A 17,390-nucleotide genomic window follows, 5' to 3' on the forward strand; every position below is an offset into this window, starting at 1 on the left:
AAGGTAGTGGTCAGGGGAGCAGCGATAGGGAAGGCGGGAGAATTGAGTGGCAGCATATTGGCAGAGCTGAGTGAGATAGAAAGGGAGATAGAATGGGTAGAGACACGAGCAGGTATGAAGGGAGAAGAACCAGGGGAACTCGCCACGTTAAAGCTGCAGTGCAATTTGGGAGAAATTGGGGAAACTGGGCTATGGGAAGTACATACAGGGACTGCATGCGGAAGGGGACAAACCCAGCAGACTCTTGGCCAGGCTCACTAGGCAGGATAGCAGACACAACCCCATAAATGCAATCAAAGATGAGCAGGGGAGGAAGGGAGTACCCAGGAAGGGATAAATGAGGTATTTTTCAAGATTCTATGAAAGGTGGTACTCCCGGGACCAAGCGGCAGAGGCTGGAGACATAGCCGAAGCCCTGTGGGAGATTCCCCTTCGCAAGATAATAGGAGCAGGTGCAGATACTGGAAGCACCCCTCAAGGTGGAGGAGTTGACGGCCATAATAGCCAATCTTCCAACAGGCAAGATCCCGGGACCGGATGGGTTACCCAGGAAATTTAATAAAAAATACAAAGCCACCCCCTGGACCGTGATTGCTAGAGATGTATGAAGAGGTGTACGAGAGAGGACGGTTACGGCAGAGCCCATCAGAATTTGTTATAATACCCATATGAAAACCGGGGAAGCTGCCCCTTGAGTGCGGCTCCTACAGACCGATCTCCCTGATAAACTAGGACTCCAAAATCCTGCCCGCGGCCTTAGCAAATCGACTCAAGAGAGTCATACCTACCCTGGTGCACTCAGACCAAATGGGATATGTACCGGGGAGGAACACAAAATGGAATCTGCGTAGACTCCACCATGTAGTGGGATATATTTACCCACTCAACAACATTTCCCCACATCACCAAGCTGCATTTGTGCAAGAAACAGCAACCAGTGTCTGCCGTCAGCTTGAGGGATCAGTGTTATGATTTACTGCCACGACGGGGACTTGAACTTAGGGCAGTTGATCAATGGATAAGATTCGCTCATCACCTGACCCATGGGGTTTACAATTCTAAGTGGCCGAATATCGAACGTAAGATGCGTTGGAAAAGAAAATTGTGATTGATCGTTATATGCTCGGAATTAAATGCCTTTTCCATTGGGCCAATACAATTCCTGAGAGATCTACTTTAGGAGAACACCAACCACACCCAATAATAAAGGATATGTAAAGAGCTGTGATTGGATAGATCGAATTAAGTCACTTGCATGGTCAACCTTCACTACACAGGTTACCAATTTAACAACCACTTGCTTCTTGGGTATTAATGGCTCCAATGTCATTCTGGCAAAAACCTGCATGGCACTGCAAAAAGGGGAAAGGTTCATGCAAGTTTGTTATTGGTTAAATAGAAATATAGTGCCTTGCTGTGCATCGGTCATCATTTGACCCCTCCACCCCTCACCCACACTATGACCAATTTGGGAGATTGTGTCCCTATGCAACAGCTACTGCTACAACACTCAGGTGGACGTCAGCAGAACCGAGCCAGTTCCGCAACGCAAAGCAAGGATAAACAGTCAGAATGCACTTCGTGCACTCCCACCGTCACAATTTCAGTTGTCGACACCCACTGCACCCAAACTGCTTCATTAATGAAAAACAAGGTTTGCCAAGTAATGCAGGATTTATTAGTGTCTTTGTGGGGGAGAATCAGGAGTCATTCCTCAATGGCGTTGTCATTCTCGTTACAGTCCACTGTAGATTTCTTCTCCGCTCTTGGGACAGGCGGGTAGGGGCTCTCGGGCAGCTCTATAACCATCTTCCTCCTACGGCAGTAGGAGCCCAGGGATAGGGCACACACCAATAAAGTGCCAGTGAAGAGTGCCCCAAGAAGGCAGCTGCCCACGAAGGCCGTGCATGCAAGCAGAAATCTCTTCAGGCTCTGACAGCGTTCTAGAAAGAGAAAGAAAATAATGGGATAAAAAAAAGGTTTGATCGCATGGTTTGCAACAGCACCCATAATCCATCCAACACTGCCCTGCTTCATGTGCATCTCCACCTTTACATGCTATGATAGAAGTGCAGCCCCCCACCTCCCGCCCCCCCCTCCCTTTCTGGGTATGACTTTCCAAGGCTCTTGAAGATTAGAGCATCCAAGAAGACAATGTTCAACTTTCACAGGTAACCTGAACAAACCCAGACAATGTCCCTGCCACCTGCCAGGCCTTGGGACACCTCCATGAGGGTGGGCCTCGCACATTAACAGCAATAGCAAGTGTTGGGAGTTGTCTGGTGGGACACTAGCAATGTACACCAATTAGAACAGTGGAAAATAACCCTTCTTGTTTCTAGCAGTGGGAGATGAATTTGTCCAAGTGTTGGACAGTACACAACTAGACAGCCTTACAATTAATGCTCCAAATGCTTGCGTTAGTCGAAGATAATGCAATAGCTAAACAGATCAATTTGAAAACCAGTGCAGTTGCAGGTGAGGCACGTATAGGAGCCAGTATAAGGGCAAGACATTGGTAGTACCCAGGGGCAGGAGGCCAAGGAGAACTGTATCGGAGTAAACGGCCCTACTGCTATACCTAGACCTCTACACTGCATTTGCCAACTTGGACTGCTTCTACATTCCTACTGCAGGCCCCACACACCCATGCTTAAGTTGTTCGAGGTAAGCAGCCTCAATCTGTTAAACCCCTACTGCTCCATTCCGTGCAATACGTTGCGCCATATCACTGAATCCATTCCCTATACTACAACTACAAAAGTGATGGGTGGAGGGTTTCGAATTAACCTGAACCACTGGCACTGCTCTGGGCAACCTTCCACACCATTGTAAAAGGGGTCCAGCCATATGGAAATCAGTCAGGCACTGCCACCAATGGGAGCAGCCCAGCCCAGACTGCCGGGCCAGGTCCCCTATGCACGGAAAAGCAAGCAGCCCGAGAAATGTTTCGGCCTTGTTGGGCCTCACCAGTGAGGTGCAGTTTGGTTCCCTGGGCGCAGCAAGGAAGGGACCAAGCCCGATTTGCATATTATCTTTCCCCTTTTGTAATGGCTTGGCAGGTGAAGAACGATGGTCTGCAGGGTTGCCCAGAGCAATGCCATAGGTTAAGATTGATTCTAAACCTTCCAGCCATCACCTCTTCCTTTTGCTCCATTCACTACACACCATCCCAGGACTCTCCAAGTATGGTACTTTAGAGCCCGTGCCACAAAACGTTTCAGTAGAACCCAGAGAGTGGGAAGGACCAATTTACAGCATTCAACTGTATGGTGTGGATATCCTGGAAACATCGAGTTGCTCCGAATCGAGGACCAGAGCCACACCTATGGTTCTGTTGGCTCAATCCAGAATATGATAGGTTATTTATAACACGCTTAATACCCAGAGGTTTCTAAGCGCAGATCTAACAAAGCTGGCATCCACCAATGCCGATATATAATGCAACCTCAATGCCGTTAGCCTGGAGAATAAACTCGCACCGACGGGGCATAGTCCGGTCCCAAGTAATCCATCAAAGATCACCACCTACAAATTCTGTGCAACCCATAAGACTAATCTAAGAAAACGTGGACACCTTGCCTCTCTGGCTATCGGAGGGTTAAACAATCATTGGCATTTTGCACATGGAGTATGGGAACACCATTAGCAACTGGCATTCCTGGTTCCATCTGAACACAATTCCAGGCCACAGAATACCACAGCCAACCACCTGGCATGATGAGCTTCGAGCTGCAGTCATTCAACCCCTCCAAAGAATGAGATTCAGAGCAAGCCTGCTTGCCTTCCTCCCAATTCCCTGTGCCAAAACACCAAACGTCCATGTCAAAAAAGAGCTACCTTCCCGGTAAGGCACCAGTACAGAGGAATCTCCTTGAGACCCCTTACTGCTATCAAAGGACCAATCATTTTGTACAGCAAGGGCCCGATTCTTAAACAGCCCAGTGGCAATCCACTGACAAAAATAAGCCTACTGAAGCTGAAGACAGGACAAACTGTGCACCCAAACATGTTCTGCTCAAATAATGGTCCGTTAACCGAAAGCAAACACTACCACGCCTCTTGAAAATTCCCTTTTCTTATGCCCTCTCCAGTCTTCTCTGCTTTATCCTAAACAATGCACACAGTGATACCAACAAAAGGGGCATGTTCATACTACAGAAAATAAACCCGGGCCATCCACTCTTTGCTGTGCTATATTGTCACAAATGAGCCTCAGTGAGGTACAACCATTGTACCTCACATATTGTACCTTAATGTTGCCATTCTCAAACCTTGTAGACGACTTTAAAAACTATAAATATCACTACTAATTGAAGACTTTTCCCACTATGATCTCTCCCACACACTGCCTACTTTCTAGCTTCCGATTAGATTCCTTTTTTTGCAGACTTGGGGTTGTTTTTGGGTGCTGGCACTCTACTCTTTCCACAGTATACAGTGATCTAATCTGGAGATAGTTCACCTACTCTTTCCACAGTATACAGTGATCTAATCTGGAGATAGTTCACCTCTATTGAGGTTAGAGTGTTTAGGTTTGCCAAAGTTCAATTTTTTTAGGTCCGTGTTCGATTGATAGTAGCGATTGGCGGTTTGAACGTGCCCTTTGGTTTAAATTCTGTGCAGACCTTATTTATTTATAGTGCATTTGTTTGGCACTTATACAAGCAAATTATGATATATTTTATTTATATCGCGCTCGTACACAAGTGTTTCAGAGTGCGACCAGGTAAAGGGAGGGGAGCAGGGGAGAACAAAAACAACGATCTTACTAGGCCCAGTGTCATTAAGAGTGCGCAAGTGCACGGAAAGGGGGGGGGGGGGAGTGCATGGAAGGGGGGGAGAAGTGGAAAGTGCAGAACAGAATAAATAATAAGTACAATAAAGGCAATAAGCAGTGGTAGTGCAGCCAGCAAGTGGCAAAGTGCTAGGTTAGTCAGATAGGGTGTATCTGATAAGTGCAGAGGGAAAAGTGGGTGGGGGAACTGTATGGGTACAAGTACAGACCCCAGTACAAGGGGTGGCCCGGAGGCAGTGCAGGAGGGTGGCAGGGTGAGCAGGTTCCTGTGCCCGAAGGACAGAGGGTGGCCAGGTGCATGGTGCCAAGAGATCAGATCAGCAAGGGAGAAGAGGGGCAAAGGCAGAAGCAGAGAGTAAGGTCTTGAGCTGCTTCCGGAACCAGAGATGGTTCTCCTCAAGTTTCAAGATGGCAGGGAGGCTGTTCCAAAGGGAGGGCCCAGCTGAAGACAGAGCTCTACCCCTAGCTCGTTTCTTTGAAAAACGGCTGACCCTGAGGGAGTTAGAGGTAGAGGAGTGAAGGGCTCGAGAGGGGAGGTATTTACGGAGGGATAGTTGAAGGTATTTTGGACCCAGGCCCAGAAAGTCTTGTGGACAATGCAGATGGTTTTAAATGTAATCCGTGCAGCCACTGGGAGCCAATGAAGGGATTTCAGAGCTGGCGAGATAGGATCCCAGGGCTAGTCTTGGAGTTCTGTTCTGGATTAGTTGTAAAGGGCGGCGAGTGAAGGCAGGTAGATTTAGAAAGAGGCTGTTACAGTAGTCCAACCTAGAGAGAACCAGAGCTTGAGCGACTGAGCTTCTGAAGGAAGGAGAAAAAAGGCAGAGTACCTCTAAGGAGATGAAGTTTGACTTTTTAGAGACGTCAGATGTGTGCGGAGAAGGAAAGTGTGGAATCAAAGATGACCCTGAGGTGCTGAACCTCACAGGTAGGGGTAGGAGGGCGGCCGGCCAGAGTGTGAGGGGAATGGAAGGTGAAGATGTACCAATGAGGAGGATCTCAGTCTTATTGGCATTTAGACAAATATCATTGGCAGCACACCAATTTTGAATGGCTATTAGGCAATCAGAGATGAGGGAAGGAGAGAAGGTGGCTGAAGGAATCATGAAAACGAGTTGGGTGTCATCTGCATAGCACTGGAAATTTGAGCAGAAAATGGAAATGCAATAGGCGAGAGTTGCCAGGTATTGGTTGAAAAGCCAGGGTGAGAGGTTAGAACCCTGGGGAACACCACAGGTAGAGAGGGAGATAGACGATAGGAAGGACCCAAGTTGTACCTGGGAGGGGACCCAAGTTGTACCTGGTAGGGTCGATCAGAGGAAAGAGGTCAGCCAGGCCAGAGCCTGATCAGGGATACCCAGGTTGTCACAGAGACGATTCAGCAGGGTGGTATGTTTGACCATGTCAAAAGCAGAGGAGAGATCAAGTAGGATGAGGACAGAGGGAATGTTAGAGTCAAGGTTAGAGAGCAGTTTCCTTGCTTCTGGTAGCTATGAAGCCTGATTGGTGGTCATGGAGAGAGCCAACAGAATCGGAATTAAGGTTAAGCTGAGAGATGGCCAGCTTTTCCAGGAGCTTACCCAAAAAGGGAGTAATGGAAATTGGGCGATAGTTAGCCGGACAAGAAGGATCAGCTGTGGGTTTCTTAAGGAAAGGATGCCCAAGGGAGTGCTTCAGAGGGGAAGGGAAAGATCCAGAGGCAAAGGAGAGGTTGCAGAAATCGACAAGGGCCAGAGCGAAGGTATAGATGTGGTCCTTGGGATAGACCCGTTTTGATGAGGTTTAGGGTTTCATAGATCGGACTTGTCTAGCGACCTCCTCATGGGTGAAAAGAGGAAAGGAGGAGAAAGAGGGAGAGGGGATGCAGAGTACGTGACGGTAGAGGAGGGGTCGTGGAGGAGAGGGTGGACAGGATATCCTTGGTTTTAGAGATAAAGTGGGAGGCAAGGGCATTGCAAAGCACCTGAGAGGCATGAGGAGGGGTGGAGACTGCAGCAGGGTTGGCCAGTTCCTTATAGATTTTAAAGAGGTTTTGGCTGAGTTGTTAGATGCTGCAGAGACGCAGGATTGAATGTGGACTCTCTTCCTGGTGTGGACAGAGTCGGTATTGCCTTTGGATCAGGTGGCAGGCCAGTTTGTCAGAGGATGAGTAAGAAGCCCTCCATTTCCTCTCAGCCACCCTACACTTACGTTTAAGTGTAGCTAGGTCAGAGCCAAGCCAAGAATTGCACTTGGCTTCGGACTTCAAATGGATCCTCATGACCGGGGCAAGAGCATCAAGAGTATTGCCCATCAAGAGTAGCAGAAATAGAGGAGTAGAGCAGAGACGAGACTGTGTCATGGTGCGAGTCAGCCCAGGCTGGAGGAGGTGGTGGGGGGGAGAAGAGAAGGTGGCAGCGAAAGCCTCATCTGACACACGCTTCATAGGCCGGATGTCCCAGAAGAGGGGGGGCAATCTTGAGGTAGGCTTGGTTTGAGGGGATGAGATGGAAAGAGGAGAGGAGGCAAAGATCACTCCAGGAGTTAGGAGTGGTGAGAGGAGTAGAGAGGGGGAGGCCACAGATCATCTAGACATCCAGTCTGTGACCAACAGAGTGAGTAGGGCCAGAGTGGAGGATAGAGAGGGAATCGCAGAGTTTGGGCAAGAGCACAGATGAGGAACAGGGAGAATCAAGATGGATGTTTAGGTCACCAAGGAGGAGGAGTTGAGTGGTTGAGGCCAGGAGGGAGGAGGAGGAAAGGTCAGTCCACTCAGAGAGAAAGGATGTGATTTGACCAGGAGGCCGTTAGAGAGTGCGCTAGCAGGTTACAAGTGAGGGGCAAGGTAAAACGAAAAACACACCCAAATAGCCAAATTTGACTTTCTAAAAGGCACCCAAATTTCACTTTCTAAACCAGTTGCAAAAGGCAGAGTGGAAAGTGAAGGTCAATGAAGGGAAAAGAAAGGGTAACAGAAGCAGGGAAACTAAATTCATGGAGAGGGAAGTAAGAGTCATGGTAGTCCAGTTCCAATTTGTTGAGTGAGCTGGCAGCCCCAGGGAGGGCCAAGTTGTGGTAGTAGAATCACGTGGCGTCCCGGTAGCGCACAGGAAAGCAGACAGGGGCGTTACAGGTGGGCCTTTGAGTCAAGAGGGAAGGCTAAAGCCTGCCGGTCCCTGACAGGCCAATAAAAACAAACAAACCAAGGGCCAATCCGTGTGCTGAAAGTGGAAGAAGCGCGCGCACACAGGCAGCCAGAATCAGTGAAGGGTACAGAGATCGCCGGCCATCTTATAAGTGCCATGAGGTGGCAAGAAAGGCAAGGAGGGATGTCAGACAAACAGCAAAAAAGAACAGGCCTCACTACCAAGTAAAGTGAGGCAAAACGAGAAATAAAGGTGATGCAATCCTCGTAGAAGCTCAGTTTTCAGTTTTGCACCAAAAAAAAAATGTGACCCAATTAAAAAATTCGTTTTCATTTTTTTTGTTTGGGGAAAAGCCTTTAGATTAATCCAAAAGGCATGCTGGATGATGGCAAGGATGAGGGGAAGGCCTGGCAACCTACCTGTGGGCGGGCTGCTGCGGTATGATGGAGGTTAACAGCACATTGAAGCAGGTCCACGGGCAGGCCCCTCTAGCTGATCGAGGGAGGAGAAAACAGCTCATGCTCTGGTGTGAGCGCCAGCAAGACAAACCAGGTTTGAAAGTGCCCACAGGGCAAAGGGGATTGAAAACAATACACTCTAGAGGATAAAGACAAACCTTATAGGCCTTGTGAGTATTCAGAACGTGCAAGTGAAGAGGGGAAGAGGGAGACGGGGGGGGGGGGGGGTCATTGCTTGAGTGTCTGTGCTCGTGGGTGAGCTGCAGATGGTGGGCAGTATAGTAAATTCTACAGAGCATTGAGCTGCAATAAGTAGGTAAGTGCAGGCCTACAGTGGCATAGGCCAGTGGGTGCAGAAGCAAGTGCTGTGTATAGGCAGAAGCTGAGGCGATGGGAGGCCAGGGCCCCAGAGGACACAAGGGCCCTGGTCACCAATCACAGTGACTGAGATTAGCAGATGAGGGAAGAAAGGAAGGAGGAGGTGAAAGGGAAAGTCTTGAGGAGCTTCCAGAACTTCCAAAATTTGAGGAGGTCCGGGTTCAGATGAAGAGGAAGGGGAAGTCTGTTCAATAGGAGGGAGCCAGCTGAAGTAAGATCGGCCTCTGGCCCTCTGTTCAGCGAAACTCTATACACACAGAGCTGATGCCAGAGGAACAGAGGTCTAGAGGGAGAGTATTTAGCAAGAGCAAGTTGCAGATAGCATGGTCCCTGGCCCCAGAATGCCTTGTGAATGATGCAGAGGGATTTGAATGTAATCCATGCAGCAACCGGGAGCCAGTGAAGAGTTTTTAGGGCAGGATAGAGGCGGTCCCTGGGCTTGAAGCCAAGGATAAGTCTTGCTACCCTATTCTGGATTAGCTGGAGAGTTCGTAGAAAGGAAGAGGGTAGATTCAAGAGAAGGCCATTGCAGTTGTCAAGCCTAAGGAGAACCAAGGCTCGAGTAACATTAAGCTTCTGGGGGAAGTGAGAAAAGTGAGAATTCCTTTGAGAAGGAAGAGTTGAAAGTGGGACTTCTTGGCAATGTCCTGAATGTGAGGGAGAGGAGTCGAAGACGACTCCAAGGGTTCTGGCTTCAGATGAAGGAGAAGGGGGAGAGCCCATAGAGCATGGCTAGAGAGGGGAAGAAAGAGGGAGCCTGGGTCCCAATAGGAAGGTTCTCAGTCTTTCTGGCATTGAGGCAGAGATCGTTGGAGGTGCACTAGGACTGGATGGCAGATAGGCAGTCCGGGATGATGGAAGAAGTAAGAGGGTCAGCGATGAATTTGACGAGTGTGTTATGTGTAGCACTGGAAGTTAGAAGAGAAGGTGGAAATGAGGAGGGCCAGTGGGGCAGAGAATTAGTTAAAAAGCCACAGGGAGAGGTTGGAGCCCTGGGGGACACCACAGGTGGAGAAAGGTTGGGGAGGAGAAGGTGCCCAGAATAACCTGGGATATACGGTCACTTACGAAGGTCAGCCAGTCCAGTTCCCGCTCCGAGATGCCCAGGGTATCATGGAGCAGTTTTATGAGGTTGAAATGGATGGTTGACTGTGTCAAAAGGTAGAGGAGGGATCAGGTAGAATGAGGAAAGCTGGAAATTTAGAGTCCAGAGATGCAAGCAGTTCTTCATGGGTTTTCAGGTGTTCAGAGGAGCAGTTTCCGCGCCTCTGGATGCTCTGAATTCACATTGATGATCGTGGAGACCACCAGCAATTTCAGTATGGGAAGTACGTTGGGGGAAGGCCAGTTTCTCCAGGAGTTTCCCAAGGAAGAGGGTAATAGAAATAGGGTGCTAGTTGGCAAGGCAGGTGAGGTCTGCTGAAGGCTTTTTCAGGAGACAGCGCACAAGGAAGTGCTTGAGGGCAGAGGGGAAGATCCAGTCACAAAGGAGTGGTTACAGAAATAAACAAATGCAGGGGCACGAGAGCCAATGTTGTCCTTCATGGTTCTGTAGGAGCATGGGGAAACCAGTTTGTAGGAGACCTCCTGGAGTAGACAACTCTGGTGACCTCATCAGGTGTGACAGGGGAGAAGGAGGAGAGAGTCGAGGGGGGATGGTTGGAGGCAAGGGGGGGAGGGGATGGGGAGAGGGAAGCAAGGGTGCGCAGGATGGTCTGAGTTTTAGTAGTGAAGTGAGTGGCCAATGCATTGCAGAGGGCTTGGTAGGGGTGAGGAGGAGGAGACTGCAGATTGGTTGGCTAGTTCCCTGCAGATTTTAAAGATTTCAGCTGAGTTGTTGGATGCACCAGAGACCTGCGCCCGTGGGCCCTTTTCTTGGCGTGGATGGAAAGTCTGTATTACCTTTGGCTCCCCCCTCTGACAAACTGGCCTGTCGCCTGCTCCAGAGGTCTCCCACTTCCATTCCGCAGCTCTGTACTTTCGTTTCAGGCTGCTAGCTCAGAGCCGTACCAGGTGTTATGCTTAGAGGCAGGTTTCAGGCAGATCCTCATGACTGGGGCAAGAATGTCAAGGGTGTTGGCAATGGCCAGATGGAGGTTGCTGAGAGCAGAGTCAGTGGTGGAGTCTGAGGTGGGGGGGGGGGGTGAAGGTGGATGCGAAGGCAGCAGCTAACACTTGTTTCATCGGACGGATGTTCGTGAACAAGGTTGTAGGGCTGGAGGAGGTGCAGTCAGATGGCCGAGGGGACCCAGGTGAGGAGGGAATGGTCTGACTAGGGGAGAGGGGTGACCAGTGGAGAGGAAAGAGATCGGAGTGGATGAGGGCGTCGTGGGCTGGACCAGAATGCATAATGGAGAGGGATAGCGAAGTGCAGAGGTCTTGAGTGGATTCCATGATGGAAGAGTCCAGATGGATGTTGAAATCCCCATGAGAAGGAGTTTAGTGGTGGTTGTGAAAAGCGGAGCAGAAATCTGCCCATTTGGAGAGGAACAAGGTAGTAGAGCTGGGTGGCCTGCAGATAGGGGCAATGTTCAGAGAGGAGGCGGGAGAGATGAGCAACTTTCAGACCAGGCTCTCATAGGAACAGTAAGGATGTGTGGGTATGAGGGAGGAAGGGACCCACTCAGGGAAAATCAAGTCAACCCCACTGCCAGCACGGCTAGGGCGGGCTTGTAGATGATCTTGTAGGCATCGGGGAGAAAGGAGTCAAAAGCACTGACTGAGCTGGCATTGAACCATGTTTTAGTAAGAGCAAGGAAGGAGTGTTTGTTTGCTGAACAAGCATTAAGTATGGCTAGATGAAGGAGGTTTCTCTGTCTTTGCAGGTTTTCAGAGGAGAGTATAGGGGCATGGTACACCAGCCGGAGGGGGAGGGACAGAGTGGGAAAGGGAGAAGCTGATGTGGGAAGGAAGTTGATGAGCGACGGCAGACTCCAGTCAAAGAGTAAGAGGTTGGGTTGAGGACCCTGAACCAAGATAGTGCCAGTGTGGTAGGCATTAATCATAAACCTTGATGGTGAGAAGCCTGCCAAGAGGACTTCGCACTTGGTACCACCATTAATGGGAGAGGATGACATCTGAATTACTCATGAACAAGATAAGTTCCTGATGGAGGAACTCCCGTCCCCTGCACACTTTCACAAGCTCATAGATTAGCTAAAACATTTAAGATGATTTTTAGGAGTGAATTTCAAATTCATACAATCAAATATGTTTGTTGACATGCAAGCATATTGTATCTTCAAATAATTAATCTCATAGATGAGGATATTTCTTCAGAAGATGTTTATTGTTCAAAAGTTCATAGGTGGCCCAACGCATTTCGAGATAAAGATCTCTTCTTCAGGAGTATATTCAACATTGTGTAACACATCTATAGGAAAATTTCAAAAAACAATTATATTTATAGTAGAGTACTATCTGTATCTGTTTACATATATAATCATAACATTATTGTGTTCATAAGGAAAATAAGTAATTATAGCTTCATATTCAGTTGCTTTGTCATGCTAGAGATGAGAACTCAAATACGACACTAACTTTGTTGATACATATTGGAATCTACAATGCATTTTTTCAAGTTCAACACGGTCTATAGTAGACCCTTAGTCTAAAAACCATAATTAAAACAATAAACTCATGGCTGAGGGTGATCTGTTAGTGCTGATTTCAAAAAATAGATCCACAGAGTTTGTCCAGGGAGTATACACTTATATATTTATTGGGGCATGGTACTTTCAGTAAGTCATGAGGGCTTGCTGTTAGTTATAGAATATTCTTAAAGCTACAAGTTTCCCAGAAAGTAATTAAATGTTGCGTTTAGTTACCCTTGACTAAGTTAAGTCAGAGTGGATGAATATGGATACAGGTATTTATGTTGTGACTTAATAGGAAAGGTCTTACCTAAGTAATGTTCCAAAAGTCGCCAAAACGCACAATGTGAACGAAATAGGAACTAAGTCTTTTGGTCGAAATGTCGGGTGAGTCTATACGATCTTTGGCATGCCGTTTAAAGAATAAAAGATTCGAAAAGGCAAAGGTAAGTAAAAGAATAAGGATTAGATAGGGTGGTGTCTACAGAGGTGAAAAGAAGCTTACCTCAAGGATAACATCCAGGATTGTGGAGGCTCTTTTCGCATTTGTTGCATGATCTCAAAAGGGATCAAAATGGCCGTTTATATTGTGCCGCTTAGTGATGACGTTACTACGTCATGGCGTGACATCACCAATGTAAACAAAAAAATATATTAAGAAAATATAGAGACAATATATTCCTTACGGGATGTAGAGGAAGTTTAAAAGGATTAGGATTGATGTTGGCTGGGGCATAAAAGGCCCGTAGTGTCCAAATTGTAAGTGTGACGTAGTTATTCAAATCACGTGTTTAAAGAATTTCAGAATGCCGTTAGGGCGGCTAGCAAGGTAAAGATATCGTGGCTAATAGGCCAAATGTAGCAAAAAGGTGATGGACCGAGGCGTAAATGGTCGTGACTAAATCAAGGGGAAAAAATATAGTGATCTAGTTGTAACAGTGTTAATGGGGTCCGATGGATTTCAAGTGAAACCTGTAGGAGACTTACAATCTATATAATGTTTACAAGTATTGTATACAATCGAGTTGTCTTGGTTAATCCAGGTTAAAATAAATCGAACTTTCAAACTGGTAATCTGTCGGAGACTTACAATCTGTCAAGTAATTAAAATGTTATCCAAAATATGGTATGTAGAACTTGGTCATTGTAGCTTTTATTCTATTAGGGATACCCCCTTAGTTTTATAGTTACATAACTATTGTGGTATGCAGTATCATGCCTTCCAGATCATAAATATATATATATTGGATGAGTTCTCTCCATGTCTGACGTACTGGGTAGTGTCTATTGCCATGAGCATTCTGGACAATGGGCAGTCTCATTGTGGCTACTCCTAGGATGGTTGTAAGTAGGTTTGTTGATCTATAGGTATGCGCCCAAGTAGAAATCTTCATTGAGGCCTAATGGGGTCATTGCATCTAGCGTGTGGATCCAGTATAATTCTCTTTGTGCCAATCTTTTGGCCATGTCCCCTCCTCTGGGTGCTGGTTGGATTACTTCTAATACAACTACTCTGAGTTGAGAGATAGTGTCCATTTTCTTTAAAATGTCTTGCCACTGGGGATTTGATATTCCCCGTTCGTATATTGGACTTATGTTCTGTCCATCTTTCTCGTACCTTACGTATGGTCCACGTAATACTTACCACAGGGGCATCTCAGTCCATAAATGACATTTTTGCTTTCACAGGTTGCAAAGTCTTTCAGCATAATCTTCTTACCACTGTTGGGGTGTCTTATGTGGTCACCTTTGATTAGGTTAGAACAATGTTGGCAATTTAGGCAAGCATGGGTTCCTGTCCTTCGTTTGCTCAGTGTAGTTTGTGTAGTCTTTTTTGGTCTTTCTGCCCTTATCAAGCTGTCTTTTAAATTCTTATCCCGTTTGTAGGCCAACATTGGCGGGGCAGGGAATAGTCTGTTCAAGTTAGGGTCTGATTTTATTAGGTCCCAGTTCTTGTTGATCATTCTTTTCACCTGGTAGCTTTGGCTAGAATATTTTAGTGTGTGAATTAATCTGTTTTCTTGTTTTTTTGTTTTTTCTTGTAGATCTTCTCTTGTTGTGGTACTTGTTCGTGTCAATGCTTCATTGATTGTTTCTTCTGGAAAACCTCTTATTATTAATCTCTCTTTCATGGTTTTTTGTTCTGATTGTAGTGCCATGGGGTCCGATGTGATCTTTTTTTAGGCGGAGAAATTGGCCATATGGAAGATTATGTTTTAGATGAAGTGGATGGAAACTTCCAAAGTGTAGGACACTGTTCACATCCGTGGGTTTTCTATAGATGTTCGTACAGAATTCTGTATTTCTCATTTCAACTTGTACATCCAAAAAGTGGACACCTGGGTTTCCAATCTCAAGTGTGAAGGAAATGCCTTCCTGGCAGTTGTTAAGGTATATGAGGAATTCTTGAAGTTCTTGACTTGTTCCTTCCCAGATTCCAAAGATATCGTCAATGAACCGCTTCCAGAATTTGATTTTGTTTTTCCAAGGTTCTTTATGTAGAATGTGGTGATGTTCAAAATGGAACATGAATATATTTGCATATGCTGGTGCTACAGATGAGCCCATAGATGTGCCTGATATTTGTAGATATTTACTGTTGAATCTGATGTAATTATTGTATAGAATGATCCTTATCAGTTCAATGGCAAAGACTTTGTGTATAAGTGTTTCATTCTGTCTCAGTAGGAGCCATTCCAGAGCTTCTATGCCCGCTTGATGGGGTATTGATGTGTATAAATTAATCTGTCCGGATTGTTGTCACCTGTATTTTGTCAGTGTCCTTAATTAGGCCCAAAACGCGATTTGCTTCCTCCTCGCTAAATGCCAAGGTGGTAGCCGCCTTTGCTGTTAAAGTGTTGATTTTGGAAAATGACATTTCCTATTTTTGTTTAAGAATTTTAATTGTTTTGGGTGCCGGTGAAATCTATATGCCACCCCAATGAAGGGTAAATGTCTAGAATCCACTGTCTGTTCACCTTGCACACCGTTATTTTAGTTGCTTCAAAATTTCAGAATGATTTATAGTAGCACCCTAGTGCTTTTGATAAATTCAAGGTGCAGGGGAGACTACGATCAATCCTGGCATCTGGATTGTGAAATATACGTGAACAAGATTCAGGATTGATTGTCCTCTCCCCTGCACCTTGAATTTATCAAAAGCACTAGGGTGCTACTATGAATCATTCTGATATTTTGAAACTAAAATAACGGTGTGCAAGGTGAACAGACAGTGGAATCTGAATTACTCATGACACCTAAATCCTCTATTGGGTAATTCAGCCAACAAAGGTTTGACCTTCAGTTTACGTGTACATTTGAATAGAAAATAAACTTGTGCCATCCACACTTCGCTCCGCTAGATTGCCACAAATAATGGTCATCTGCTCAGGCAGCTCCAGCATAATTAAAGAGCGCATCTGCCCCTCTACACTCCACCGAAAGAGTGCAGGGCACTCTGAAATAGTCACTTTAACCAGTAATTTATAACTTTGATGACGAGTACTTAAACTGGTCCGAGTGATCAGCTTAGGTTCCACAGAGAACTATGTACGATTTCCCAAGTGGTCTGATGCAGGTTATTTCCAAATGTCCCCCCCCCCTTCCCTCTTGCTATATTTCTTTGGTTTACCAGGAATGTGCGGCTTTGTCAGCCTTTCAACCATTGGTCTATAGATCTCCGCTTTTACCTAATCCCTCTGGCATCTTTATGGCTAAATTAAAGTTGTGTTGCCCTTTCCACCTGACCCTCCATCCCCTCTCCCTACCAATTCCCCAGACTCTCCAAAGCACCAAGCATTCAGTGCAGCCCATAATTCTTTTGAGGAGCACTTCCTAAAAGAAGTAGTTCAACTACTGCCCAAGAGAAGTACAACTTGCAAGTAGTAATGGCAAGTAAAAAGCTACTCAAACAACGTGGGTGAGTCTGCACCGCTTACTTTAAATTTTGTATGGTTCGTTAACTTTCAGTTAAGAATAGGCAAGTTGAGTTTGGGTTGCATGCCCGTTCCAAAACTAAAAAGCTGCCCCCGCACAAGGCATTGAAAACATGGCAACAATGTGGACCTAGGCTGGAAAGCCTCCGGTGTAGGTTGCACACCCCTAGTATAGCTCAGCGGCTAGAGAAAACATTCAATAGTGCTGTTAATGCAATACTCATTTGTTATCGAAAGTGATGACGCCAACACGCTTTACTTGTTGAAAATGACCAGTCAGCAGCCTATGCCAAAATACCAAAAGTGCCAATACATTTCGGACAACCTGTCCATCATTAGGGCTAATAGCTATAAATATATTATAATATAAGTATGTTACCAACCAGTTCCAGGGACCATACACCAACAGTAAAACCAATGGCAGCATGCAGTGTCAGTCACCATCATTGGACCAATGAATTCAGATTCAATACATAATACACTGACATGTGTGTGCACAATTTCATTACAGCCCCATCACCAGCATTACATGGTATGGTTAAAGACCAAAAATTGTTATGGTGCACAATCATTAGAACATGTGGTTCCGTTAGTGCATACACATAATCTATCAGTGACATTTACAATTTGTATTTATGTTTTATATAGCGCCTTTCACAAAAGCGCTTTACAGAGAACAATTAACTGTACATTAAAATAAGAAATGGAAATGGATGTTCAGAGTCAGCCAGTAACAATCAAACAGCCGACTGAAGTAAATGCGTTTTTAAAGACATGCGGGACAAGGAATAGGCGGTATTGGAACAGAGAGAGGAAGAAGGTTCCAGTGAAGAGGAGCAAGAAGTTGGAAAGATCAAAAACGGGATTGTGCACAGGGGGCACGAGGGACACTAAGTCGAAAGTGAGCAGCGGAGATGGAATGTCTTTTGATGATCGTGATGGAGACAACGGCAGAAAAAAAAAAACAACAACATGCTATAAAAAACTTGCAAAAAGCAAAATGCATACTCTGAAATGGATGCGTATTCTACGCTAAATGCTTTTTGGAAGTTTTTGTCCGCTTTGTGAAGTTGAGGTGTTTAAGAACAGACTAAAATCAGTGA

The 17,390-nt window shown here is 46.1% G+C and overlaps 1 protein-coding gene across 1 annotated transcript in view; it reads right to left on the bottom strand.

The window, feature by feature from the left end:
• Positions 1 to 1,655: 1,655 nt before the first annotated feature.
• The window catches only part of LOC138493322 (zona pellucida sperm-binding protein 3-like), a 164,027-nt gene continuing 148,292 nt past the window's right edge, over positions 1,656 to 17,390 (bottom strand). Inside the window, exon 8 of the mRNA XM_069620398.1 lies at positions 1,656 to 1,943. Within this exon, the coding sequence (XP_069476499.1) occupies positions 1,708 to 1,943 (236 nt within the window). The 3' untranslated portion in view covers positions 1,656 to 1,707. The remainder of the gene's footprint in view (positions 1,944 to 17,390) is intronic.

This window comes from Ambystoma mexicanum, chromosome 10 (genome assembly GCF_040938575.1).
Source record: "Ambystoma mexicanum isolate Mex_15411 chromosome 10, UKY_AmexF1_1, whole genome shotgun sequence".
NCBI classification, from domain to species: domain Eukaryota; kingdom Metazoa; phylum Chordata; class Amphibia; order Caudata; family Ambystomatidae; genus Ambystoma; species Ambystoma mexicanum.